The 27,745-nt window shown below is 41.3% G+C and overlaps 4 protein-coding genes and 1 non-coding gene across 8 annotated transcripts; 1 reads left to right on the top strand and 4 right to left on the bottom strand.

The window, feature by feature from the left end:
- Positions 1-5: 5 nt before the first annotated feature.
- LOC102703612 (synaptotagmin-1-like) lies at positions 6-5,582 on the bottom strand. Of its 4 annotated transcripts, XM_006660840.3 has the most exons (15): positions 5,403-5,582; positions 4,639-4,731; positions 4,103-4,189; positions 3,838-3,991; positions 3,289-3,387; positions 3,141-3,191; positions 2,926-3,049; positions 2,342-2,460; positions 2,140-2,241; positions 1,984-2,058; positions 1,514-1,590; positions 1,186-1,432; positions 753-1,106; positions 538-669; positions 6-429 (listed from the first exon to the last, which is right to left on the bottom strand). In XM_006660840.3, exons 4-15 carry the CDS (start codon positions 3,946-3,948, stop codon positions 301-303), a joined length of 1,620 nt encoding a protein of 539 aa, XP_006660903.1. In that variant the 5' UTR covers positions 3,949-3,991; positions 4,103-4,189; positions 4,639-4,731; positions 5,403-5,582; the 3' UTR covers positions 6-300. The 4 variants fall into 4 exon arrangements, with proteins under 4 accessions (XP_006660903.1, XP_006660904.1, XP_006660905.1 ...); XM_006660841.3 differs by lacking the exon at positions 4,639-4,731; XM_006660842.3 differs by lacking the exon at positions 4,103-4,189.
- Positions 5,583-14,558: 8,976 nt separating this feature from the next.
- On the bottom strand, positions 14,559-18,016 carry LOC102714768 (3-dehydroquinate synthase, chloroplastic). Its single transcript, XM_015840953.2, has 8 exons — positions 17,630-18,016; positions 17,393-17,543; positions 17,158-17,325; positions 16,850-17,076; positions 16,074-16,197; positions 15,397-15,459; positions 15,153-15,296; positions 14,559-14,960 (listed from the first exon to the last, which is right to left on the bottom strand). Exons 1-8 carry the CDS (start codon positions 17,947-17,949, stop codon positions 14,829-14,831), a joined length of 1,329 nt encoding a protein of 442 aa, XP_015696439.2. The 5' UTR covers positions 17,950-18,016; the 3' UTR covers positions 14,559-14,828.
- Positions 18,017-18,754: 738 nt separating this feature from the next.
- TRNAP-UGG lies at positions 18,755-18,826 on the bottom strand. Its single transcript has one exon. It is a non-coding gene; the product is annotated as a tRNA-Pro (tRNA).
- A 174-nt stretch (positions 18,827-19,000) lies between these two features.
- Positions 19,001-21,980, top strand: LOC102704447 (protein MCM10 homolog). Its single transcript, XM_015840954.2, has 9 exons — positions 19,001-19,444; positions 19,534-19,771; positions 19,870-19,994; positions 20,406-20,439; positions 20,526-20,572; positions 20,676-20,810; positions 21,349-21,413; positions 21,539-21,611; positions 21,714-21,980. The coding sequence occupies exons 1-9, from the start codon at positions 19,077-19,079 to the stop codon at positions 21,868-21,870; spliced, it is 1,242 nt and encodes a 413-aa protein (XP_015696440.2). The 5' UTR covers positions 19,001-19,076; the 3' UTR covers positions 21,871-21,980.
- A 517-nt stretch (positions 21,981-22,497) lies between these two features.
- Positions 22,498-26,265, bottom strand: LOC102704733 (SKP1-like protein 20). Its single transcript, XM_006660845.2, has 3 exons — positions 26,098-26,265; positions 24,511-24,702; positions 22,498-22,926 (listed from the first exon to the last, which is right to left on the bottom strand). The coding sequence occupies exons 1-3, from the start codon at positions 26,263-26,265 to the stop codon at positions 22,753-22,755; spliced, it is 534 nt and encodes a 177-aa protein (XP_006660908.1). The 3' UTR covers positions 22,498-22,752.
- Between the last annotated feature and the right edge of the window lie 1,480 nt (positions 26,266-27,745).

Consider the following 27,745-nt stretch of genomic DNA (forward strand, 5'->3'; position numbering starts at 1 on the left):
AACTCTGCCAGAATTTAGTGTTCATCTGTATTGAAGGATAACAGGTCATTACATCTCGCATCTAACTCCATTTTCGATGTCAGTAATATGGCTATGTCTACCACGTTTTTCTCAACACAACTTTGAAAAATTAACGGAACATCTCAACAAGGTCAAACGGGTGTCTGGACACAAAGAAGGAAGTATCTACAGAACTCAACCACAGGTATTGGCCAATCTGTGTTTGTAGCAACAACATTCAAATGTATCATATCCTGTACCTCGCAAAGCTCAAGCATTTCACCTATTTCCTCACGATATCTATGAAGTTCTCCACTGCATCTCGACTTGAATCTGACCATTTTTGGAGTCTATGAGGTGGTACTTTTCATTGATACGCTTGTTGCTGATCACATCTGCAAGGCTTATATCAATGTAGCCCAAGGTTTCCTGAATAAATTAAAATATCCATCAGCAAGTCTTCTGATATTCATCATGCACAAGTCGAAAAAGTAAAATCATGGCATGGGGCAGAATTTCCAAGCACAAAAGACATACCTTGCCATGTATCAAACCTTTCTTTGGAGCTTTACTTAGAACTTCAACATGTAGTTTATCGTTTACAGGAGGTTCCTCACATACAAACTCGAATTCGTCCTCCCACCGTGGATCCCTGTTTTTCTTGATTACCTAAGAGAGGTAGAATTTCGTTGAGGATGGACAAACAATTTCCGTTGAGATGCTGGAGTGAATAATATTTACAAGATAAATACCTTTGTTTTCTTCTCTTCACCTTTGAAAATTATCTTTGCATATGGGTTTGTGTGGTGCTTTCCTTCAAGATCTTGAGCTTCATGAACAACAACAAAAAGCAATCCACCACCAGCTGGAGTACCATCAGGAGCTTTCTCGACCGCATCAGCACTGTCAACGCCATCTTTCTCCATATCATCTTCCTTGAAAGGCTTATATGTCACCTCCAAGGTGAGTTGTCCACGGGACTTCTCATTTTGTACATCATTAGGGTCCATCGTCTTGAGCAAGTTAAGAGTTATGACTTTAGTCTCATCTGGGGGAAGTTCTTTCAACAGAATCCCGTTCATGCCCATTTTTTCATGTTTGCCAACCTGAATACATCAAAAGAAACAACCTTGTATTCTTTGGTAAAATAAAAACCGGGAAAAAAATAGTGGAAGCAATCCATACCTGCTCCCAATCAAATACATTAATTTCCAGTGCCTGAGTTTCAGGATCTGTCACAACAAATTTGAAATCCTCATTCCACTCTGGATTAAGATTGCTGCGCTTTACTGTTGTTTTCTTGGATGGAAGCTTGTCATCTGACATCTTAAGTTTCACATACGGGTCTGATTTACCCAACAGATCCTTCTTTCGAAGATTTTGAGCTCTCAAAACTTTCACAAGTAGAATTCCAACAGGCTTCTTAGAAGCTCTGTAAATATGTGGAAACCATTAACATGACATCTCAAAGTTGTATAAAAACAATGAGTAGACTAAGTGATAATAATGGTACTTTGAGGGATCCAATATAGGAACTTCCAGTGTCTTTGGCCAGAGATACATGCTCGCAACTTGCTTTTTGATGGTCTCCTGCGAATGCACAAACGGGAGTGGTCAAAATATTCTACTCGTACTGAATGGAGTGAGGCAATCCAGTTTTGCGCAATGTGGCACATCCACTGTAATAACTAAGATACCGCAGAATAATATCAAGTCCAGGCTATAGCGTCTGAAATTATCATAAACCAGAAAATTCTTACTTTGGGTACGTAAGAATGTGTATGGATCTAAGTCTAAATACGTGTAGACCAATAGCAGAAGCAAGCTGCAGTACCACATTACAAGTTCGCTGTGAATGTTAAAAGAATTGTAGTAGTTCAATAATAACACGCCTCACCTATTTCTAGCAAACTAATGAAAATTTCAACACCATAGACAGACAAACTTTCACATAAGAAACCCCAAATTAGGAGTCAGGAATACCTGAACAAATCTGTAAAGACCAGGAATAGCCATTAAATCTGCTCCAAGAAGTTTCAGCCCAAAGTCAACATGTGGCTGCCAAACCAACATAACTAGTAAGAAGTAATCAGCAGATTGATAAAATTACAAGTAAATACAAGTGATCAGATATCAGACCTTCTCCATGAGAGAAACAAGAATTTTTGCAAAGCAAGGAAATACAGGCACCAATGGCTTCAGAGTAATACGAGGTGAAGCAAAGACTTGCAGATCTACAATCTAAAATAATTTCACATTGAAAGTGAATAGTTTAATTAGCTGAATTCTATAGCATAACGATACCGATTACTATTTCAGATCATGAGAAAAAAATTAATACCTGGACAGTTGCTTTCAACCCATAAGCCTTTACAACAACAGTGACATTGGGATTTGCAGCCCACTTAAGAGATGGTTCCATTATCAACTCTTGCTCTTCTGTGACATACACCTTCATTCCTGGAGGGGCAAGTAGGGTCACATTGATTCTGTGCAATGCCATGGTATGAAGAGAGCTAATAGAGCATCGCTAACAAACAAATAGGGTGTATAAACTTATGAGTGTTTGGTGATGTACATGTGACAAGTTCACAATAACAAACAAATAGGATGTATAAACCTATGAGTGTTTAATTCATAGAGCCAATCATTAAAAAAAAGCATACTAACTTAGCAGGAACAAAGTAGTAGAATGTGTTCATATTCTACATCTCCAGAGATGCAAACTATAAAATATTTTGGGGCTGATTTGACTACACTTGAACATAAAACAACTTGAGATTAGCACAACTGTTTGCACAACATACTGAAAGTCAGATACATGGCTTGTTTTGAATAGTCTAGTTCAAGAAATGAAGGAAGGACTCAAAAACATGTAAAATACAGATGCATGTGTGTAAACATACAAAGAAAAGGAGAACTAACCTTGAAAGGTGGGTGGTAAGCTACCCAAAGTAAGTGATTCGAACTCAATAGATTCTAGTTTATACTTCTGTCTGTTCTCTTCAATGATTGGCTTTGCAATATCCTGTGCAGTTCTGCAGATCGCCTACAGGATGAATGCACAATAAAAGTTCTATTATCAATCAGAGATCCATTTCATTATTGGTGACTTGGTGCAGTCTACAATATAAGAGTACCTTGTTGAGATAGGGCCACATCATCTCCAAAAATCTATTCAGCCAATCGACCTAACAACGAATAGGAGGAATATGAGAATGATGTTGTTTGAGTGCATGAATTTTTCTTCAGCGGGTGATTGATAGTTTAAGGAGTGGGTAAGCATACTCTATCATAGTCAGGATTCTTGACCCACAAAGGAATTTCAGGAAGAATGGCGTCCATTGATGTTGACTCATATTCCACAAGTGGGCGAACTTTGACATCCTGAGAGACAATCAGAGGAAGATATTACCCCCATGCAGTACACCAGTACGGACACTACACCAAGAAAGTCTCAAATGTGTGATATTGCAGTACATATGGCACCAATGCAAATGTTCATGCATATATATAGTTTAAATAGGTCACCATACACCACATGAAAGACAGTCTTTCTTTGGAGATGATGAAAGAGAGCATTTAAACCCCAAATAAAACAATAGAAACTCATAAGGGCATATGTAGCAGTCTGCAGTTGTTAATTAGGAATTTAGAAAGAACAAAAGTTTCTGTCAATGGTTCTCTGCCCCAAGTTATTCTTCATAACAGCAAGAGCAAGATTGTTCCAAACCATTTTGATTGGATAATATTAATAAAACAGCACCACACATTCTCACAACACAAGAATCTATTATATGACAATATGAAGAGAATCAACGAAATAGAAATGTGCACCTTGACATCAGTTGGCTGGAAGTAGATGAAGAGGTAGTACCCGATGACAATACCAGCCGAAAATCCAAAGCCAAACCCAGAGAAACCAAGCACCGTACTGACTACACCCATCTCAAACTTGTTTTGGTACCTCCAAATTATTGCAGCTTTCAACCTAAAGTTGCAAAACATGTCAGAAGATGAAACAAAAGGTGTAATTCAGGTAAATCAATCTGTTGAAACACTTCATTCGGCTGAATCATGAGAGAACAACGAGCGAGCTAACCTCCTTGGCCCTATCACTAACTAGTTCCTCCTTTTCTTTTCTTTTTGCAAATACTTTATTCAGCAGTTCAGCTTCTTGTGTGAGAGTCTGAGAGAGCATGAAAACATTTCCAGCATAAATAAAATTCAGAGCAAATCAGATTTGAACTAATTCCACATGCAACATGGAGCAACTTCCAACATTAGAAACTGGAGGGATCCATCAATTAAGATTTTTCTCCACTATACGACAATATGAAAGTAAACATCAACGGCAGATCACCAAAAACAAAACACGTTGAAAGTTCTTTTATACAAAAAAAAAAGTGAAAACGACATGCAAGAGACTGATACAAACAAAGTTAAGCACAGCTACGCCAATTGGTTTGGTAACAAGAAGATATAAGCTTATAGTAAAGAGAATACTTGTAGACTATAAAAATGACGCTCAGGTTTCAGAACAGGTATAGGCTGGCACCACCCAAATTTGCAATTGGTCACACTAAATAATTACGCGAGGAGACAAAAGTCGGATTGAAGTGGTGGAGGAAAAAGAACCTCAAAGGTGTGCTTTACAAATTATTTGTTGCTTCGAGGTGGGATTGGTGCTTTAATCTTTGCTTTTGGGGTGGGCTTCGAATTATATCAAATCTGCAATGCACCAAATTGAAGATATCAACAAACTATAATGGTAGAATTTGCTTGTGAAAAATAATAAAATTCGAGAGGAATTTTTCTCCTGTTCGGTTAAATCGAAATAACCGAAAACATGAAACAAACTGCACCATTTTTTTACGGCTTGATTCATAAATTTGCAGTGCTCATATACTGCTCAAACAACACATCCATACTTACACCATATGAAAGGTAATTCGAAATGGAAGCAAAATAGTTCGCCGAATTCACTCATTTCCTACATGTTTGCCGTAGATTGACATGATTTGATCACTACGTCAAATCAACGTAACAGCCAACATATGAAAAAGGCGCACGAAAATGTACTGAAAAAAAATGGTCATCGCATTTAAACACTCCCGCATCAACCCAATCCGTTCCTACGATTTCATTCCACGGATCAAAAACAATAGTACAGGCCGTGAAAAAAATTAGAGAAACAACTTTAGCGGCAACCGGACAAACACCCAGCAAACTCAAAAAAAAAAGTCCAATCCTAGAGACAAAAATCCAAGGGCGGGAGCCGAAACCCGAACAACGAGCAAAAACATAGATCGCGCCCACCGCGAAAACGACGACCGATCCGGTCGATCCGGGGAGACGACGTTGATTACGCGAAGGAGTAGGAGTAGGAGGAGGAGACGAACCAGACTCCACGGGGCCGCTCCTCGCCTAGTCTCCCTCGATTTCACGCCATGGAATGCGGAGCTGTCCGCGATCCGGGCGTGCCGCGAAGAGAGAGAGAAGCCTTCCCTCGCACGGTTCCGAGTGCTCGGAATCGGATTCGTCGAGGCGAGGCGGGGCGCGGGGAGGGGAAGGGGAAGGGGAAGGGGAGGGGATCGAAATCGAATGGATTTTTGGCAGGGATAGAGGTGGGGGAGGGGAGGGGAGGGGAGGGAGGCACGTTGCGCCGCGATCCAAGGTGGGGTTAGCGATGAAATGGAGAGGGATGATTTTGTGTGAAGTGTGACACCGACTTGTGGGGACCCGGGCTGGTCCACCGTTCACCTCTTTATTTTTTTTTCAATTAGACACTTGACTTTTTTCGCTTATGGTACTACTTATAAACTGGAAGTTAATTTTTTTATCTGATTGATTTTAAATTTTTTATATAGTTTTTTTTAGTTTTAATAGATGTATATAAAAATTTATTCATGAATTATTTTTTATATGTAATAAAAAAAGTCAAACTGGTCATCCCACGCACACATCCATGAATATTGTCAGAAGAAGTTATGCATATAGTACGAATCCAATGTCATATCACGTCTACTTCCTTTTGACCTCTAGTTTATTTATTATTGTAAAAGGAATTAGCCATACCAAATCTTATAAATAAACTACATCCACCGTGTGTACCCTAACAATATAGAGAGGGTAAAAGTGATCTGATTAATTGCATGGTCTTGATTAAGGGTTTGAAATTATATCTTCGCTGGCACGGGCTACAATCGGAGTTCGGATCCATGGCAAGTTGGCACTTGACAGGTGCCCAAGTGCCAACCGACAAACAAGAGCACTGCACACGTCCCTTCCCTGCGTTCCATCCTGGCCAACAGATGTCTGCATTGCATGGGCTAGTGGCTCGCACTCGCAGTCTACCACCGTCCACGGGTTGTCCGGTTCATCACACGACCCGACGAGATGAGTCAAAATCGGGGCGTTGTTTTCGCCACTGTAGAACAAACGACAACGCGTTGATCGGCCGTTGCAACAGATCGAGCCATAACGACGTGGATGCTTCTCGGTATCCAATGTTTTCAATTTTCTTCGTCGGATCCTTGGCTTTTTTTGCATGGGACAACATCGTTTTGGCTTTTTCGAAAGAAAAAAACAGAACAATATATTTAAAAATAAAAAATAGTTTATAAATAAAACTTATATATATATATGCATTTTTAATAAGTAATCTAAAGCAAATACTGAAATATAAACTATGATTAAAAAATCTAAAATTAACTCTAAATGTAGGTATTAAAATTTAAATTTTATTTTATAAACATGAGCATATGAGAAAATACGATAGTGGCTCCCGTATGACAAAATAGCTCTCGCTGTCTGCTCCGTGGAATCACGCAAAAACCTCCTTGAAGCCGTCAAGTGTCGGCAATGGTGGATAAGCCCCTTGGAATCGTTGGACGAGCTTCAGGCCCATTTCTCCGATGAAAACGACGTCAGATTCGAACTGTCTGAGCGTACTTGTACTGGATCTAAACGCTTGGCAGGAGTACACAACCATAGTACTGTTCCCTTTCGAAGCAACTGACAATGGTACTACCTTCTTTTCTCGGTGAGAATGAAATGTGTTTACCTCTTCGCAGTCGCCTTTTTCAAGACCTATCAATATTATGGGGTGTTTAGTTGGAAAAAATTTGAATGTCACGTTAGAGGTTTGACCGGATATCGAAAGTGGTTTCCGACACGAATAAAAAAGCAAATTTTACGGTGCACTTGAAAACCACGAGATGAATCTTTTGAACATAACTAATCTATCATTAGTACATGTGGGTTATAGTACTTATGGCTAATCCTGGACTAATAAGGCTTAAAAGATTTATCTCATGATTTCTCCATAAATATGTAATTAGTTTTTTATTTCATCTATATATTAATGTTCTATTTATGTGTCCAAAGATTCGATGTGATGTTTTTGGAAAAAAAACATTTGAAAACTAAGGCCCTGTTTGGTTTAGGTGACTAATTCATTAGGCACTCCATTTTAGTTACTTTAGTCCCTAAAAACCCAAACAGGATGGACTAAAAGGGATTAAAATTATATTAGTCTATTAGTCCCTTCCATAGGTACTTATTAGGACTAAAACTTCCTTTCACACCTGCTCTCTAACTAAATTTTCTATATATGATGCAATTTTAGTCTCTTTTAGTCCCTCTAATCAAACAGTAGGGACTAATAATTTTAGTTCAGGGACTAAATTTTAGTCCTAAGACTAAAGAACCAAACACCAGCCAGGTAGGGCAAACTCCTGTACCCAATCCCCTCTCTCTGATTCCTGATTATTATCTCTCCTAGTACAGGGTCGAGGACAGTCCCCATTCCTCGAGTAGTTATTTTATATTTTAACAGGTGATATCATTGATTTTCTTTTATATATTTCACAATTCGTTTTATTTAATTTTTTTATAAATATATAAAAATATAAGTTATAATTACAATAGTAATAAATATAATCACAATATAATTACGTAAGGTTTTCTCTGAATAAGACAAATTGTCAAACATATGTCAAAAAGTGAACAAAATAATTTATTAAAAGTTGGAATGAAATACTTCATTTGTCCTAGAAATTTTATCTTCTTCTATATCATCCTCCGACTATGACTTTATATTTCAACCGATTAACACATTAGAGTTTGCTAAAGTAGAGAGAAAAATATATACTATGGTTCAAGAAACGGAGGGAAACATTTCTTGGAGTTTGATATAGTAGATATATTATAGTATATTTATCTCAATGTTGGTATGCGTAGGATGGATTATAGATTCATCCCATCTTGTCGCGTGTGCTCATGCTTATAAACTAAAATTTAAATTTTTAACCTTAAATTTAGAGCTGATTCTGAGGGGGTTTCATCGAAGTTTGTTTTTCAACATTGGTTCTTAGATCGCTAAAAATATGTAGCTAAAATTTTTATTAATAAATTATTTTGTATTTATAAATATAATGTTTGGCTATTTAAAAAAAACAATCGCCCCACTATCAACCCAGTGTTTCTAACCTCCAAAAGGGCCACGAGAAGATGGCCGAGTGGGCTAAAAGAGGGGGGAAGTCTGTTTTCCAAAGCAGTTTGTTGGGCCGAACACGCCCCCGCGCAGGCGCAGGCGCAGGCACTAAAGGGCGGCAGGAGGGTGAATAGACGGCGAGGTATCCCGTATGTATCCCTCGCTTGCACCACCAACAACGTTGCCGTGGACCTGCACCACCAAGTAAAAAAACGAGCATCCTAACAGCTTATTTAAATTTAGTCATATATATCTTTATTTAAATAATTATCTAAAACAGTTTTATGTTTTATATCTCTTTGTACTCTACCAGATGACTCACATATATAACCTCTCTTTGGAGGATGAAAAGAGATCATCCAAATATAAAGTTTCTTTCTTAATACGGATGACATCCAAAAATAAATAATAGAATGGCTGCTTTGTTGGAGCTCAGATTATAGTCTTTATCCTCTATTTTTCAGGATGAAGAATGAGATAAATGAGCTATTGGGATGGTCTAAGGCCATATTTAGTTTTTCAAAACTTTTTTAAAAACATCACATCGAATCTTTTGACACTTAAATAAAGCATTAAACATAGATAAAAATAAAAAATAATTGCACAGTTATAGAGAAAATCGTGAGAAGAATCTTTTAAGTCTAATTAGTGTATAATTAGTCATAAGTGCTACAGTACCAACATGTGCTAATGCCATATTAATTAGGCTCAAAAAATTCATCCCGTGGTTTTCAGGCGAGCTGTGAATTTCGGTTTTTCATTCGTGTCTAAAAACCTCTTCCAACATCTTATCAGACATTTAACGTGATCATTTTATCAAAAAATTTTGGCAACTATACGAGGGCTAAGCCTTTGCTTTGGCTTTCTCCTCCAACCACGTGCCAGCCCTGCCCCCGCGGCGTCGGCGATCCCCGATCGATCGGACGGCCCCCTCCCCTCGGCCGGCCGCCGCCCCGCCTCGGCCGCCGCGCCACCTGTCGGCCTGCAGAAAAACCAAACAAATCGTCAGCGCCGAGAAGACCAGAGGAGGGAAAGGTGACCGCGCACGCATCACGGTACGTACCGTGAGAAACGTACGTTTTGCCTTGCCTACCACGCGAGTACGCGACGGAGGTGTCCGTTACAACGCCAGCGAACTTTACCCAACGGCTCTCTTTGCATTTAACGACACGGCTCTCGGCTATTTATACTCCGGAGAGAAGAGACCCTCCCGTTCTCACAGAAATTTCATTTATGCTAGATGGTGTCTTGACATGATGCTATAGGCTCAGCTTTGTTCATCTTCTTTCCTTCAACTAACCTTTTTTTTCCTTTTCCTTTTTTATATAGAAATACTAAGCTGCTTCGATCTCGATCTGTTTTGGTCGATTGAGATCACCAAGCAAGTATCTTCTTTGTTTCTTTCTTTTTTTTTATCTTCTTCTTTCGATTCGATACAACTCTGCCAATTTTTGCTGGTTGGAGTTTTATTTAATTACCTTTTGTTAGTATAGTCTTGAAGAGTTTCGATTCGATTTACTCTCCGAGATTATCTGAACTACTCGCACAAATCAGGTCGTTTCATTCATATTTCTAGCTAACTCTACTCAAGAGCCAGAAATTTGTTAGATTTTGGTCTATGTCGATGGAGAGCGCTTTTAGATCGATGAACTCGTCAGCAAAGTCGCCTTCTTTCATGGCGTCCAAGCAGTATTACAGCATCAAGGACCAGCCAACCAAGACACTTCCGTCCCTGCAACCGCCGGCGCCGCCGCAGCCTCCGCTGTTGCCGCTGCCGGTGAGCCTCCATGCTCCGCCGCAGCACGTCGCCTGGCCGGCGGGCCGGCTGGTGCAACGTGCCAAGAAGCCGCGGCAGGCCGCCGCCGCCGCCGCAGCAGCGCCGAGCCCCAAGAAGACGTCGCCCATCCCTGTGGCGGCGCCGGTGAGTGAGCAAGAGGCGGCGGGATGGACGACGACGGACTCGCTGTACTCGGTGTCGCCGCCACCGAGCTGCGTCCCGATGCCGACGTCGCTGCTGGTCGGTGCTGCGGCCGGGAGGAAGGCGCCGACCGCGTGCGCCGTGGAGGTGGCCGGTGGCGGTGGCGGCGGCGGGGGTGTGGACGTCGGCGCCACCGACGAGCTCCGGCGGCTACTCCGGCTTTAGCCATGCATCTCAATATGCCATCGAGGTGTGTTCTTTGTTCTGCAGTTGGTGCAGCGTGTAACGTGCCCGAAATAACCATGAGCACGATGTTTGTGTTGTGTCACCGTCTTCCTGAAAACCAGAAGATTTATTGTTCATCTTTTGTTGATTAGCTCTGAATGCAAACCTGTTCAGTATTCATAGGTGAAAAGGTTGCAAGAAGGACAATTTGGGTTCTGGGTTTGGCAGATCTCGGGTGTGTCCGGTTTAGTGCCCAAACATACCCCAAAAAAATGGTAATGACAAAACTCTTTTGGGGTCATTTGGTTGGTTGCCATTGGCATGTCCATCTACATAAGCGAAAGTTCTTATCTAAAATGCAACCATAACATGCTAAACTATCTAATACATTTTAGCCGTCGGATTCACTATTTAGCGGTTCGAGGGGATGGTTGCTTGTCTTTTTATGAATAATGCATATTTATAAATAAAAATAATTTTAAATAAAAATTTTATGTACATAGTTTTTTTAGCTCGGGATTATTATAATCTAGATTATTGGGAGTAAGCTTAAAGAAACATACAACTTTTGAAAAGTAGTTTATTATAATCTAGAGCTCAATTTATTATAATATGAAAAGTAGTTTATTATAATCTAGAGCTCAATTTATTATAATATGATAAACTCATTTAGGTGAGCTTTTTCTAGCTTATTGGGTGAAAAATTACCCACCATGTTACCTCACTCTCTTTAGACTTATAAACCCAACAATCTAGGCTATAATAATCTAGAAAATAAACAACTCGCAACTTAGACCCTGTTTGGATCCACATGGACCCTGTTTGGATCCACAGGGGCTTTTTCTAGTCCCTGTCACATCGAATGTTTGGACACTAATTATAAGTATTAAATATAGACTATTAATAAAACTCATTTCGTACTCTGGACTATTTTGCGAGACGAATCTATTGAGCCTAATTAGTTCATAATTAGCGAATATGATGCTACAGTAAACATTTGCTAATCGTGGCTTAATTATGCTTAAGAATTTTATCAAATGAAATAGCATTTATTTATGTAATTAATTTTGTTATCAGTCTATATTTAATACTTCTAATTTTGATAATGGACTAAAAAAGTCTCTGGATCCAAACAGTCACTTATTCTACTACATATTATAACAATCTAGGTTATAATAATCTGACTCAATAATTTAGATTATAATAATCTTAAGCTGACAGGGTCTAAGTCTAGCAATCTAAAAGTCAATGTTAAAAACTAAATATTGGTGAAAAAAATAAAAGTCAAATTTGGCTTATAAGCATAAGAATAAATGAAAAAAAAGTGGTGATATTCCCTACAAGATAGAGACAAAAGTGGGTGAATTAATATTATTGGATCGTGGTTAAAAAAACATTCATGTGGTTTCTAGAGAAAAAATATACTAGAAGAAAAAGAAACATTCATGAGATTTATAGAGAATAAGCTGCTAGAATAAAGATGAAAGAAAAAAAAGAGAGAAGATACTAGAAAAAATGAAAGAAAAAAAACTAAAAATAACCTTATAGAAGCAAATAGATAAAGGTGGTATGTGCATATAATTTTATGATTTGTCACTTTATTAAAAGTTATTTTATAAATAAGTCATTAACCTTTAGTAAAAATTTATGAAGAGTATCAAAACATTTAAAATATATATTTACACAATTGTGTGCGTATGTGAATTAATTACTCTACATATAACATATTATGAAAACGACGAGATCTTCGTCGGGCGGCGGGGAACTTCGGTGGTCATGTCTATGCATAGACTATAAAGTATGCACACTTACGTGAAAATAAGGGAAAGATAAGAGATTTATGCAAAAAAAAAGACAATTTAAGGCAACAACTTACAAATATATATACTTGCGATAAATATTAATCCATTTATTCTTACCAACACAAAGACACTCATATATTTTTGTCTAACCCAGGTTTTACATAACTATGAGTTGTGTCGTTACCGCCGTAGGCCGGTAGAGCAGTTATCGCGATGAAAATCATGGAATCCGTGACAGATCTGTTTTCAAAATTTTAAATTCAAACTCCGCTGTCCGTGCAAATTCTTTGTGGTTTTCGGTACTCATACCGGGCAGTTTTAGACGATTATCGCGCAATTTAGGCGCAAAAATGTGGTTTGTTTGGTATGAGGAAAGTAAAAATGAGAAAAAACCTTAAAAGTATGAAAAATATGGAAAAAATATAAATAAATACTATAATGTATTTGGTAAGTGTACCAATATCAGCTTTTAATAGAAAAATGTGGCATGACCTCTGCTAATTGATATTAAAATAAGTATAAATAACAATTCCCAATAAATATACAACACATTTGAAATTAAGAATGCATGTACCATAATAAGATATCAATTGATAGAATGCTTATAGTATCTACTATACAAATATTATAGTGCACATGATAAAATAATAAACCAGAGGCAGTATCATGCGTGGGGCAGCTTGGGCTGGAGCCCCACGCCTAGCCCAAAAATCGCATTGGAAAATTACTATTTTTTAGTTAAAACTTATTCAAAAGATATATATTTCATTGTTAAGCCATAAGCTTAATAAATTTCTGGTTCCGTCCCTGGATACAACCAAATATTATCTATGACACGTATAGAGATATACTGTATGTGTGGAGGGTCACAAATATCCATGATAACACGTCTCATATACCAGTGGTCTTCTAAAATTTATAAACAACTATGGACAATTTATGATAGTCTCCTCAAACATTTATTCAATTTTCTCTATTTAGTCGGTTTTGATTTAGAATTTGAATTTGAACTGTTATTTTTAGAGAACTTTATCACTGAACTACTTTACAAATACATATCTATTCCAAGAACCTTCTATGTTTTAATCTACAAATATTTTCAATTTTTTGAATTTGGTTCAAATTCACATGGTGCTACCACCGTTAACTGATGTTGTGTCCCCACAGAGACACCAGTTACCGTGGTAAACACGACAGTTGCGCAATAATAAAAATCCTAGTATAGGAAATATTTTCACGAGCAATTAGAAGCCTAGGAGAGATGGACTGCCGCTCCTACTTACCACGTCCTACATCTTACATAATAGGAGGGTTAGAGTTGTGTGAATTATGAATGAGAATTCAAACCCTAGAAAGTCATGAATCAGAGAGGCCTAAAAAAGTCCCGGAGGAGAATCCTTATTGCCACATCAAGGATTTGGGGCTGATTGCAAAAAGATATTTGAATAGAAAATTAGATCTGGTTGTCCATCCTTCACGCAATGAAAAAAAGTGGAGTTGGTGGACTGAACCTCGACGCCAAACAATTTTTTTGTCCAAAATATATTTGTATAGCGCAATGAAAAAAAAAGTAGAGTTAGTGGACTGAACCTCGACGCCAAACAATTTTTTGTTTTGTGTGAGGCCGCCGATTCAGCTATTTGCATGGCTCAGCATAGCAAACCCAATCCAACTCCAGCCCCCCAAAGCGTGGGGTTCAAAGGCCCGCGCCACCAGACCCGGCAGGAGAGATGCACGTGTACCCTATTTTATGTGGCTCCTGTATAACTAAAATTGGCGGTACGGTACTATTCCTGCGGCCGAGGGGCAACGATTCAAACAATTCCCTCATCTCAAAAGAGAACAGAAACAATCCAATTCGCAAAGTTGAGAATGGATGCGATCCAAACAAGACAAGAAGTCCCTCGTCCCAAAAGAACAAGCAAGTAGCGTCAGATTTCGTATTTCGCAGTTCCTTCACCTTAAGATAAAGTGCACGTGGAGGATACCATAAAGCAAGGTCACGTTAGGAATTAATCACTTCCGAATTCTGGTTTCGATTATCAAGCATGCATGAAGCAAGGTGTTCTAAACGTGTATACCTTAAAAAAAAAGTGGCAGATGATCAAATTATCCCTTCAAAGAAAACAGAAACATCTTTATTAAATCCGGTGAAAGAATTGGCAACCACAAGGAAAATGCAGTAAAACCTTCCTTGTCAATGGGGACAGCCGTATCACGAGTGATCAATCGTTACGCGCTACAACCAGAAACCATCCCCTATCCACATTCTCCATTAATTTCTGTCAAAAAAAAAACCCAAGCATACATATACAATGCAGTCTCCTCTCTGAAATGATAATGTAGCCTATTAGTATACAGTACTGAAGTTCCAAACCGGGAAGAATCAGCTCTTGCAGAATGCACGAAGGGTCTCGTCGAGGGCATTCCTGTCGTAATCGCCAGTGAAAACACAGCTTCCTAGAGGTCCTTTCAGGAGGATGAGCCTCAACAATCCATCAGCAACCTTCTTATCGACCTGATACAGTCATTCAAGAATTCAATAAGGCTGTTTTTGAATATGGGAGAAAACAACTTGAGATGTCCAAGCTCACAGGCTTACAGCTCTGCTATACCAATGCATAAACGGCACAAAATAGGATATCCAACGATTTGTTTGGTGACAAAAGGTGACCCACTTTGTAAAACGTCAAGGTGTGAAAGTACTTACAGCCATAATACTTTTGAATTTCTCAACTGTCATGGCCTCTGGAGGTGTAATTGGAAGCTTGGCTTGATCTAGTATGTCAATTGTCCGTTTTTTGATTGAGTCATCTATCCAACCTAGGCGGTAAGACATGTCAGCTGCCATAACCTAGAGTGGTGGCATCATAGAAACAGAATCAAAATATAAGTAATGAAATGATGCAAAATCATGAAATTCAGGTTTTATAAAAATATTCAGGTGTTCTTACTGTTCCAGCTGCAACAGCCTCCCCATGGAGCCATGCTCCATAGCCAATTCCTGTTTCTATAGCCTGGCAATCCAATAAAGTGATCAGGAAATATTGTGTGCTTCATAAAACAAACTGTTGAGGTATGGCTATTTAGTTTCTAGCACCCAAATATTTGAATTGAGAATACTTTATTCTTCTCAAACATATGGCCACAATACCATGTCACTCTATATTACACACAGTCAAATCAAAGTTACTAGTTTTTGCACCCATATATTTGAATAGTGATTTTTAGTTTATTTAGTTTTTCATTTCATATTTTGATGCCACACATAACTCAAAATATGTAGTTCGAATAAATGAAAATGATACAACAAAGTTGTTGTGAACAAACTCTTTTCTGATTATTACAGTCATGAACTTTTAGGATAAAGCAACATAGTTTGGGAAGGTGTTATATACTATTTCGAACATGTCCCTGACTGAAACAACGATTTCAAGGCCTCTTGTCATTTTATAATGTGCCAGTGTCACTTATGGAGCACAGGATAACCCCATCAGCATTTAAGCAGAAGAAACAAATCTGTACTTTTACCAGCCTAGCAACTCATACGAGCATTAAACATGCAATGCATTATAATGTTTATCGACATTACTTCAGAATAAAATAAACCTTAGTTAATTATAATACATACATGGCCAAATGTATGACCGAGGTTAAGTGTTGCTCGAAGACCGCTTTCCTTCTCATCCTGAGCAACCACTTCAGCTTTGTTTTCACATGACCTCTTAATAGCATAGGCCAGAGCACTTGGTTCTCTACAAGTAGGAATTACAATTGATAAGTGGGGAAAAGCTATTATGCATATTTCAGCATTATCCTTCTATGCATGATAATGTATAGCTGAACTAGACTGTGCAAATATTCTTCCTAATTAGAGTTCATAATTCTCTGAGCTAACACGGTAATGTAAGAATAGGGTAACTCTATTGATCTATGTTTGCCTATTGAGCAACCTAAAACAACAGAAGGAAGCAGACAGGAAAATTAAACAACTGAGCTAGGAATGACATGTACAACAATGATGTTTCTAAGTTAGCAGGGTAACACAACACCTGAGATACTCTATCCAGTCAAGCCATTAACACACGACATGATGCATATTTAACTTAATGGCAATTCAAGGATAAAAAAACTTCCCAAATTTGTCACAAACACATGTGTTTTTATATGGTTACTTAAACTCAATAATGAGCAAATTCAACAAATATAAACAAAACATAAAACATGCTTCAAAAATTAGGGATGCACCCAGAACCAAATGTTCTAATATGAGAGGATAAGGAAGCTCAACTAGCTTAACTACATAAAAGTTCAAACAAACCACAAGCAAGTCGCACACTTTTATATGTTGGTTATTAAATTGAAAAAAAAAGTTAGACAACATGGAATTCCAAAAGTGCCAAATACCTTGCTAACAATGCTGACATGTTTTTCTCTTGCCACTCAAAGAATGGTGCGTCTCTTATGAGACCATACTTCACCACCTCAGCAATGCCTGAAGCCAGTTCCCTGTCAGGCAATGTGTTCAGTGTATCGGTGTCTATCAACACACACTGTGGCTGGTAGAACGCCCCAATTAAGTTCTTCCCCAGTGGGTGGTTAATGCCGGTCTTCCCTCCAACGGATGAATCAACCTAAAGAAATCAATGCAGCTGGCCGTTAGCATCAAGCTAGATGTACCCAACTGTAGTAAAGCTCTAGATCAAGCTTAGGACCTGGGCCATCAGAGTAGTGGGTATCTGTATGAAATTGACACCACGCAGGAATGCAGCAGCTGCAAAACCACACATATCCCCAATAACACCACCTCCCAGCGCAACAAATGTGCATCGGCGGTCCAGCCGGGACTCGACTGCCTTGTCGAATACCTTCATCAGTGTGTCCTGCAAACCACAAGCAGTTGAACACATGTAGTCTCTCAGAACGCTGTAGTCTGAACCAAGCACGCACCATGTCCTTATACTTCTCGCCGTCGGGCAGGATCACGCTCTCCACCGACACATTTGGGTTGTCATGCGTGAGTGCCCAGGTCACCTTCTCCAGGTAGAGCGGCGCGACGGTTGTGTTGGTCACCACCAGAACCCTCTTCCCATGCACATGCCTGCGCAGCAAACAACACGCATCAGGGATCACAAAATGGCCACACTCAATTCAGCAGCCGCTCAAAACCTTTCTGATTTCGCGTACCTCTGAAGCAGGTCAGGCTCGTCGAGCAGGCCGGCGCCGATGTAGATCGGGTAGCTCCGGTCGCCGAGGTCGACGTCGACCACCGTGGAGACTCTCGACGCCGACGGCGGCTGCATAGCGGGAGCCGCGCTTGCGACGACGACACGGCTCCGGAGGGCCCTCGCCGCGGAAGCGCGGAGAGGGGCGCAGGGGGCGCGAGACGGCGAGGGCAGGGAGCACCCAGCCGGATTCGCGCGTGCGGCGCGGCGGGCGGACGGCGCAGCCGCAGCGCAGGAGGAGGACGCGGCAGCGGCGAGCAGAGAGGATGCCGCGGCCGCCATGGGGTGGGTGGCGGAGCTGGGCAACGAAGGCGAAGGCGACGGCGGCGGGAGGCGGGCGGTGGCGATGTGCGACGGAGCGGGCGATTTGAGGCGGGCGGAGAGTGGAGTTGGTGGGAGAGGAAGCCGAGGGGAGGAGGTGTGGATTCCATACTGACCGTTGGATCGAGAGTTTGGACGGCTGAGATGGAGCGGGGGTTGGTGGGTGGGATGGCGCGGCCATGGGGTGGAAGGTGGTTGACGTGGCGGGGATGGTTGGAGGAGGCCGGAGAGTTGCCGGTGGCGGCTTGCGCTTTCGCTGACATGAGGGCCCGGTCAAATCTGATCACTTACGCAGAGAAGTCCAATCAGCCTTCACGCAGAAATAGAATTAAATCATTTCAATAATTTCATATAATTAAATCATTTCAATAAAATTTTGCCAAAAAGTTTTTTTCCTCCCTTAAGATAAGTTTTCTGTACTAATTCATATAATTAATCATTTCAATAATTTCATAGAAAAACACATGGTTAGAAATAGAATACAATCAATTCAGACAATGATTAGATATCCTTACTGTATCAAAACTAAAAATAATTATATTTTAAAATGGATGTAGGACTGTGTTTCAGGTTGTCGACCAATATGTATTGCTGTTGTATCATACGGCGATGCTAATATTAAATAAGCTCAGCAGCAACAATTATCGATACAGATCCAAATCCTACCGCTAAAATAAATATCTGAATTTCGTATAAATTATGTTTAGAAAAAAAATTACGTTTAGAAAACTAAGGGTGAAAAACTAAAGTTACGTAGAAAAAAATGGGGGCGTTCCGAGAATCGAACTCGGGACCTCTCGCACCCAAAGCGAGAATCATACCACTAGACCAAACGCCCTTGTATATTTTAATCTAGAAACTAAAATATACTAATTTCTAAATGAAATTTCCAACCCTCTCCCTCCAAAATTTCACGGTTCCATCTGCTGCCGAAATCTTCTTCCCTCCCAATCCCCCCCTGCTCGCTTGCTCCACTCCTCATCTTCTCTGGATCCGATCCGGTTCCTCTGTGCAATCGGCAGGGCGCAGCGGATTCCAGTGTTGCTCGGTTGCTCCACGCGGCGCCTCGCCTCGCCTCTGCGTCATCCATGGCGGCCGCAGGCGACGACCTGGACCTCCTACTCTCCCTGGACGCGGACGGCAGCGAGGCCGTCCTCGAGACCCCTCCCTCCTCCCCGCGCCGCGCCGCCGCCCCGCCCGACGCGGCTGCCGCCGCCTTCACCCCTCCGAGGCCCGTGCGCCCCGGAGGCACCGACATGTCCGTGTTCCGCGACGCCGTCAAGGATTACCTCGATGCCGCCCCCGCCTCTGTTCCCAAGGGGAAGAAGCCCCCCAAATCCACCGAGACCATCGTCGACGCCTCCTCCGGGCTCCGCATCAGGAACCTGACGGCCTCGCCGCTCGAGATCACCAACCGCTTCGCCGACATCCGATTCGTCCGCATCTCCGCCATCAAGTACTGATTTTTTTCCCCTCTCTTTTGGGCTCCAGCCCGCACGCTTCGGTTTCTTGGGTGTTGGTGCTAATCGATTCGTGCGTGCGCAGGAACTTGGCCGGAGGCGACAGCTTCTCCGGCTGCTGGGCGACGGCGGGGGTGGTGCTCGACAAGGGCGCGCCGCGGGTGAGCGCGCAGGGGAAGGAGTACAGCATCTGGAAGATGGGCGCGCTCGACGACTCCGAGGTGTCGGTGTTCCTCTTCGGGGACGCCCACGCCCACCACTCCGGCGCCGCCGTCGGCGCGGTGTTCGCGCTGTTCAACGGCAATGTCCGCATGGACAATGGGGTAGCATCTAATTCCTCCATTGCCTTTTCGTTTCATTTTTGATCTGAAGAACGATTTTTTGTGCTCATCAGAGTGATGCTGGTCTGCATGTTTCGCAGGGGAGAGGGTTCTCCGTGAGCGTGGCCTCCGTGGGGCAGATGATGAAGATGGGAGTCTCTGCGGATTTTGGGATCTGCAAGGGGAAGAGGAAAGATGGGATGGGCTGCACCATGGCCATTAACAAGTATGCAACGATGACAACTTGTCTGAAAATATGAACCTGTTGGTTTATACTATCTGCTTTACCTATAGTTCTAAGGAAGATGTAGAAACTACAGACCGCAGACAGAAATGTGAAATGTTTTTCTGGATGGATTGGGTATTAACAAAATTTTAATATACACAATTAAGCTAATTTCATTTCACCTGGGTGGGTTATCCTCTTGTTATTTCAGATGCATTTTCATCCATGAAAGCAAATTGCAACTGAACACCCATTTTTATCATAGATTTCTATTAACATGTGGTTATACTTAGCATTTTACACTTGCCCAAGCGAAATAATTTTACATCTGAACCCCAAATTGGATATGCATGCTTGGTTTTCATGGATGTAGCTCTGGACCTTACTGAATATGTTACTGTACATTTTCAGGCGTAAAGGATCATACTGCAAATTTCATTCATCGGTAAGGACATTGTAATTTCCAGCATCTTGAAACTCAAAATGGATGAACATGTCACATGATGCATTTCGCTTATTCCCTGTTGGCAGAAAACCTCACAGAAGTACTCTACTGGAAGAGTAGAGCTTAAGGGTGGGTAAGTGACTTAGTAAAACCCCAAAGGATTGTATCCTTTTCCCTTAATGCAGTACTACTAAGATATCTTTGTTGAGCCTTGCATGATTCTGTACATTTTTCAGAAACTTCAAATTTGCTTCCAAACTTCGTTCAGAAGGGATTTACATGGTCAATCCTCCCCCAGAACGATCCAATTCAAGAAATCCATTGCAACCAGTAAAAGTGATGTCAATAGACGGGCTAAAAAGAGCTTTGAGGTATAAAGTACTGTCCCAGCTGCCACCTTTGCATAATGTTCTGTCTGTTCACGTTTTTCCTGTTTTTTCTCCTGACAAAAATTGACCTCTTAACTCACAGAAGTTAACCTCAATGGTGAATGAAACAACGTTGAAATATGGAAACTCACAAAAGTTAACCTCAATGGTGAATGAAACAATTGTTCTCCTAGACAAAATAAACAGACTTCAATTGTCGCTAAAATCTGTTGGAGGTCATGTCTGGCATGAAATGGTATCTAAATAGAACTGTTCTAGGAAATAACTTTTGAATTATGATACCTAGAAGAATCCCCAAATGAATAGTTTAGAATGATGGCTGATTAGCAGTTATCAATTACCATGCTAAATATGTTATGTTTTAATTCTGGTTCTAAAATGGTATATAAACAGACTTGTTTCAGGAAATAACTTTGGCCTGGAACTATGGTACCTAGAAGAATCACCAAATGAATAGTTTAAAATGACGGCAGTCACCATCTAAGTAATGTTATGCATGGATTCTGCCTTTGTTTTGCAGTAATGCAGATCGAGTGACTACTAAGAACCAGTCTCAGGGTATAAGATTCCTTTCCCATGTGACAGGTAGAACAAATCTGCCTTTTCCCATTCCAGTTATTATAATTAAACGAAAGTAGCACCAACTAAATGAAAGATAAATGCTATGGTTGCTTTGCACTCCAAACTGATTTTCTCCTGCATTTGATCAGGTAATGTGGAATCAAATTTGTCCAGCAATGGTTCCACCAATCCACAGACATCGAGTTCCATCTCAAACAAAAGGTTGGGCCACAAACTCACCATGTGTCCCTTGGTCTGCTTATTGTAGTCTTTATGCTCTCCTCAACCAGTGATATTAAACTGAGCAAGCTTCATTATATGTAGACCTGCATCTTGTAGCACCAAAGTAATACCCAAACCTGGATTGCATAAGCAAGAGCAAGATACCAAGAAAATGAAGATGGCTTGCTCTCCAAAGAAAACAATTGAGCTTGACGTTGTAAGCTCAGACGATGAGATCAGTATAGTGCTGAGACGCTGATAGCCTAGTTTCATTGTCGAACGATATACAGTGGATTCCACTGGTTGTACATTGTACTCAAGCAACGAGTTACATTGTCGAGTGATATACAGTGGATTACACTAGCTGTACAACATGTCTGTATTTTAGAGCCTCTTTTTCAGCATGGTTGTACATGGAGTGAAATTCATTGGACGCTCTGAAATACTCCATCCGGGCAGAATTAATTGATGTTTAGGACAAGGAAATTACAAAGAAAACAAGGTAAAATACTTGTCTGAAACGTCAAACAAACACGATGGGAGGGAGTACTATGGAAAGGAATTATTGAAATGCTCCTTTTATGTTCTCTCTGATTGTTTAAGGTATGACTGATAAGTCGTGCAAAAATGAATGAAGCAACAAAAATAATTCATGGTTAAAACTTTTGTATGTGTTATTAGTGGTTTAAAAGCCAATTTGATAAAACAACCGCAAACTCAATTCGAAAATTAAGTTTCAATACTTAAAATTTGGTATGACTAATAACCTAATATGACAAATTGTCTTTTCAAGACAAATTTGGACCAGATGCATTGGGGCAGGTCATCCAAATGTAGAACTCCCTAGGATCCCAGTCAAGTCAAAACATGCTGAGACCCACCTGGAAAGCTGAACTGAACCGGGGTGTCGCCTAATTCAGAATGAGCACTGAAGGCAACAACACCAGAATATGGCAAAACTTTAAAGCAGAATAACCAGCAAATCTCCTATCATTCCAGAGTGCACAAAAGAGAATGGAGCAAACTCATAGTCTACCTGTTACAACTTCAAACAGTTCAGGTAGAGACATTTCATAACTTCAAGATGCTTTCGTTTCCTGCTGGTTATTCGCATGAGACTGTTCTTGCTTCTAGGGGTGCTTCACTCGAAGACCCACTGGTTCTCCCTCCTGATCTCCTCCTCTTCCTCGGGGGTGAAGTCGTTCTCGATGTTGAATGTCTCGCGGATCTGCTCTGGTGTCTTCCCCTTGATCATGTCAGACACTGCTTGGCATATCAGATCCAGCAGCCCCTTGATGTTGAGGTAGTTGGCAGCCTGTCAACATGAATAGGCAAATGAATTTGAAGGGTATTTTGGCTTTGTACATTAACAATTAAAAGCAACCAAGATGGATACAACAGAAGCATCAGTGAGCACAAAATAAGGTGAAAAATATATTCCACTAGCTAAGTAATGGAGAGGACTAAAGGGCTCATAATTTAGTTTGACATGCATAGCAATATGGTACATTACATCCAGTTGAGAACTGAATACCTTTAATACGATGCAGAAGAATCATTCCCAATTATTTTGTACAAAATAAAAAAGATAGGTAATTACTAAAATACTATCAACAGAAATACACTACTACATAGTACATACCAATAATATGCACATGTTTTCTACGTATATATCACCACAGAGTACATGCCAATAAACTGCATATGGAACAAGCATGGCAAATAACAACTCTATCAAGTGGCAAAACAAACACCAATTTAACCATTTTTAAATATGTTAGACCCACATTTAAAATATTTGGATATATAGCAAGACATTTTCTAAACAAAAGAGACCTAAAAAGCTCAGATTCACAATAGGTGTATGAGCCAAACAAATCTAAGTAAACTGAAACGTCTACACCATCCAACCAACTCGTGTTACCATAACCAGTTTGAACTTGTATTAACATCTCGACATTTTGCTATGAGCCAAACAAAACTAAGAAAACCAAAACATCTACACCATCTAACTAGTTTGAACTTGTCTTAACATATGAATATTTTGCTTTAAGTACAGAGTTATGAACACATCCTTCTACTTCCAAGCATGTCACAACTCACAACAACCAATCCTGCTAATAGGAGTGAACACGTTTCAACCTTTCTGGAATTTCAAATGCCTAAGTTGCAAATATAGATTTATGATTGCAACATACTTAAAAAAAGTGGACATCAACAAGCTATAAATTGAAAAAGGTGGGACATCAACAAGCTACAAATGAACTTGGAAGCATCAAAACATATTAAAACCACCTCCTATAACATGGTACTATAGATGATTAACAGTAACCAAGACCCTTCAAATACCATAATTAGTCACCACCTCCTATAACACAATAAAATTAAATTATCCAAACAAAAAGAAGTTCTAATCACTCTAGCAACTCCTCCAAAGGTAAATAGCTTCATCCTAGGCAAACAATTAGTATCAAGTAGAATATGAAGCAAAATCATGATAACAACACATCATTTGAAAACCCTAAATTGCCAACTGAATGAAAAAAAAAGGTTAAATACAAAACCTCTAATATCTAGCCATGATATCCGCAAACCTAACATATGCACTTCCAAGCTCATAAACCATAATGTCACTTACAAGTGTTACACCGGTAGCATCACATATTATTACTATTTATATAAAAACATGAAGTCGTTCCCAATTTTTTCTCTATTTCTTTTCTTTCTTGGCATTAGCCAAAATTTCCATTGAACTATCGACTAGCAATCAGATGATCATCACCCTTTAATAGATCCACATAACCACAAAACATGCACAATTTAGCCCTCATCACATCACACAGTTGATACAGATGAAATAAAGCTGAAGGGAGTAAGGAGTGCACGGTAAAATTCTCACCAGGATGAGATCGAAGAGTGTGGTCTGGTCGACCTTGACGAACTCGGCATCAAACGTCTTGAGCTCTTCCTTGATGGCCTTGCTCAACCCGGTGTCTGCCTCCACGGCAGTACCGGAGGCCCGCCCGTCGGCGGCCACGCCTCTACGCGCCTCAACATGCTTGTTGCAGTACTCGATTACCTTGCACAGGATCTTGGCTGTCACACCCGGAGTTTTATCTTAAACCTTAATTCGTAAATAATAATTGGTTTAATTAACTCATAAAAAATCTCCCTACAGAAATTAATTTAATTAAATCGAAGTTCCAAATCGATTAACATGATTTAAACTCAAATTACAGAAGTATAAAATTTTGCCCAAAAATTAATTTAAAATTCGGTAAAAGTGGGGCTTTCCTTTTTTTCCTCTTTTTTCTTTCTTGTTCCATTCCTCTCCAAATTGGGTCGAAGTCTAATTTTCCTCCTTCCTTCTTCTTTTTCCTTTCTTTTCTTTTCCTCTCCTCCTTCACGGGCCGGCCCAGCCAAGCCGGCCCATCTCCCCGCTCGGCCGCCCCCTCTCCGCACGCGCGCCTTCCTCCCTCTGCCTGGGCCGTCGGCCTAGCTCGCCCGCGCTCGCGTCCGCACCGCGCCGAAGTCCGCCTCTCCTCCCCGCGCCGGAACCGAGCCGGACTACGCGCCACCGCCGCCCGCAATGGCCGCCGCCGAGACCACGCCGTGGCCGACCCGGTCTCCAACGGCCGTCCCGCCCTAGCCGGCGCCTCCTCCCCTATAAATCCCCCTCTCCCGCGCGCCGCCGCCCATTTTTCTGAGCCGACGTCGCACCCGAACTCGCCGCCGCCGCGCCCGATCTCCTCCACGGTCGCCGATCGAACCCGCCGCCGGCCGTCATCTCGCGTTCCACCTTGTCGCCGACTCGCTGCACCCGCTCTCGCCGCTGGTAAGCCGCCGTCGTCCTCCTCACCCTCCCTTTTTCCTCTCCGCGCGCTGTCGCCAAGGTTGCCGCCGTCGCCGCACGCGTGTGCGCGCCGGTCACTGCCGTCGCCTCTCCGCTTGCCGTCACCCTCGCCTCGCCGTTGCTGAAGCGACCCCACCGCCGCCGGAGCGTCGCCGGGTCCGGCACGCTGTCGCTGCCTTCTCCCCGAGCCGACGCCGTCCTTCGTCGCCCTCCTCTTGGTGCGGCCGCATTCTTCGTCGCCACCGCCGGTCGCGCCGTTGCCGCCGCCGAGCCACGCCGTCGCCGCCCTCTGCCGTTCGCCGTCCTCTGCGCCCGAGCACCGCCGCATTTCCCCGCCCGGCCAAAGCCGTTTTCCCCCTCCAGAGCTAGAAGTTGAGTTCGATGGAGGCGATTCTCAGGAGTGAGCTGGTCTGCCGTCGAAGCTTTGCCTGTGGACTGGAGCTGTACCTGCTGGAGCTAGTCTACTTTTTTTTCCGCTGCATTTTCGTTAGAATAAGTGTCATTTTCAGTTGTTTCTAAGAACGATGGTTATGTAATCAACATTGTCTATTTGTGTACCATGGCTGGTCCTGGACAGGGATTTTAATACACAATTAAGTTTAGAAATTCATGTGAGAAATTTCTGGGCGTGACATTGGCGGAGACGTTTGGGAGCGGGATGCCGTTGTCAGTGCACTTATCCTCAATCATGTGCCTAATGGTTTGTGACTCCATCGCCACAATCTCCGCCACCTCAAACACCTCACCTTCGCAGCTACGGAGGGTGATTGATTTCGCCTTCGACACAGCCGCGTCAGCCATCGATGATAGATCTGATGGAACAAACCCTAGAAATGATAGGGTGAATTGGAGTGGGCTGCCTTAGGGGAGAAAGGGGGGCTTTTATGCTCGAAATCAGCAGGGGATAGGAAGGCTCTAGAAGCGGTAGCCGGTCATATCAACTTGGGAAGTGTGTAGAAGTGGTAACCGATGTAGTGTCTACAATATCTCCTGTTATCGTGATATCTGGTCTCCCCGAAACTGCGGGCAAGTAGTAACTTCCCCGGTTTTGTGATAATCACGTTGGAACAATAAATGTGTTGCATTGGGTCTAATAAATTCCCTCTTTACAGTAATGAGAATACTTCTATCAAATTTGATTATACACCTCCTTTGCATTTAAATCGAGGATTCATCCTCTTAATGTGCGTAATATTAAGTTTGGCAATCCCGTATTTGTAGATGGGAGGGTTTAATGTTGCTTCTAAAATAGAGTATAGGGAAATTTTACTATGGCTCGGACATCCTGACTTAGCAAAATTAGCTGGGGGACACCAAGAAAAGTCAAGTTTTCCCTTTGGGGGAAGACACTACCGAAAGCTGAAAATTAGTGTAGACACTGCTTGCCGATGTGCACAGAGAAGAGAATTTTTTATGCGAATAAACGGAAATACCCTTGTCCGATTTAGTTAGGAGAGTTGGGGCAACTAAATCAGGAAAGAGGCATTTTGGTCCATTCGCGTTAAAATTTCCCTTCTCCCTCTGCACATTGACAAACAGTGTCCTACAACTAATTTCTAGCTTTCGGTAATGTCTCCCCCCCTAAAAAAAACATGGCTTTTGAGTTGTCCTCCAACTAATTTCACGCAGTCAGGATGTGCAAAATTTCCCTAGAATATATGATCAAATCCCTCGATTATTTGTGGGTTAATGTGTGTGTACGTGGCTCTCTTCGATGGTAAAACAATAAAGGGCATGATTCTGCTAGATGTTTTGTTAGGTAAGATTGGTCATTTGGCTATGTTAACTCTCCCTCACATAGTCACATTTGTATGTGACTTCTAGCTTTATTTTTTTCCCATATGTAAAGATATAGATTATGTTAATTCAGAAAGGGCAATTGAATTACATGCATATTCCGTATGGACAATGCAGAGGTTGTGCTAAGCGCACCAACGACTACCTACCTTCAACGAGCCATACATAATTTGGCAATTGGTTGTGTGTTTAGCTTGATTCTATATCCAAATATGCATCAAAATTATATAATCCATTATCTAAAAAAATATGCATCAAAATTGTGTGCCTACCACTTTTTAAGGGGTAAAAGATATGTTCTTCCATGTACTTATTGTATCATAAAAAATAAAAGGAGATGGGACACACACTCTTCCTATTTAAGGCCTAGCTACTAGCCATGGGTGTATTCCGTGAAATGCAAGAAAAGCAGTACTTGTGCAGTCCGTTCGTAAAGGTAGCATGGTATTACCAACATGCCATTTTGTAGATAAAGAAAATAATG

Source organism: Oryza brachyantha, chromosome 9 (genome assembly GCF_000231095.2).
Source record: "Oryza brachyantha chromosome 9, ObraRS2, whole genome shotgun sequence".
NCBI classification, from domain to species: Eukaryota; Viridiplantae; Streptophyta; class Magnoliopsida; order Poales; family Poaceae; genus Oryza; species Oryza brachyantha.

Bases quoted from the DNA above. Each gene is read 5' to 3' on its own strand.
- LOC102703612 (XM_006660843.3), bottom strand. From the start codon at position 3,948: ATGGGTGTAGTCAGTACGGTGCTTGGTTTCTCTGGGTTTGGCTTTGGA. The intron at 670-752 runs GTATTTATCTTG...TACCTCTCTTAG, and splicing joins GTGAAGAGAAGAAAACAAAG to GTAATCAAGAAAAACAGGGA. The intron at 430-537 runs GTATGTCTTTTG...TAATTTATTCAG, and splicing joins AAGGTTTGATACATGGCAAG to GAAACCTTGGGCTACATTGA.
- LOC102714768 (XM_015840953.2), bottom strand. From the start codon at position 17,949: ATGGCGGCCGCGGCATCCTCTCTGCTCGCCGCTGCCGCGTCCTCCTCC. The intron at 15,460-16,073 runs GTATGTATTATA...TTGGATTGCCAG, and splicing joins TCGGTCATACATTTGGCCAT to GCTATAGAAACAGGAATTGG. The intron at 14,961-15,152 runs GTAAGTACTTTC...TGACTGTATCAG, and splicing joins AATTCAAAAGTATTATGGCT to GTCGATAAGAAGGTTGCTGA.
- LOC102704733 (XM_006660845.2), bottom strand. From the start codon at position 26,265: ATGGCTGACGCGGCTGTGTCGAAGGCGAAATCAATCACCCTCCGTAGC. The intron at 24,703-26,097 runs GTCACGCCCAGA...GTGACAGCCAAG, and splicing joins TCCCAAACGTCTCCGCCAAT to ATCCTGTGCAAGGTAATCGA. The intron at 22,927-24,510 runs GTGAGAATTTTA...TCATGTTGACAG, and splicing joins CACTCTTCGATCTCATCCTG to GCTGCCAACTACCTCAACAT.
- LOC102704447 (XM_015840954.2), top strand. From the start codon at position 19,077: ATGGCGGCCGCAGGCGACGACCTGGACCTCCTACTCTCCCTGGACGCG. The intron at 19,772-19,869 runs GTAGCATCTAAT...CATGTTTCGCAG, and splicing joins ATGTCCGCATGGACAATGGG to GGGAGAGGGTTCTCCGTGAG. The intron at 20,811-21,348 runs GTATAAAGTACT...TTTGTTTTGCAG, and splicing joins GGGCTAAAAAGAGCTTTGAG to TAATGCAGATCGAGTGACTA.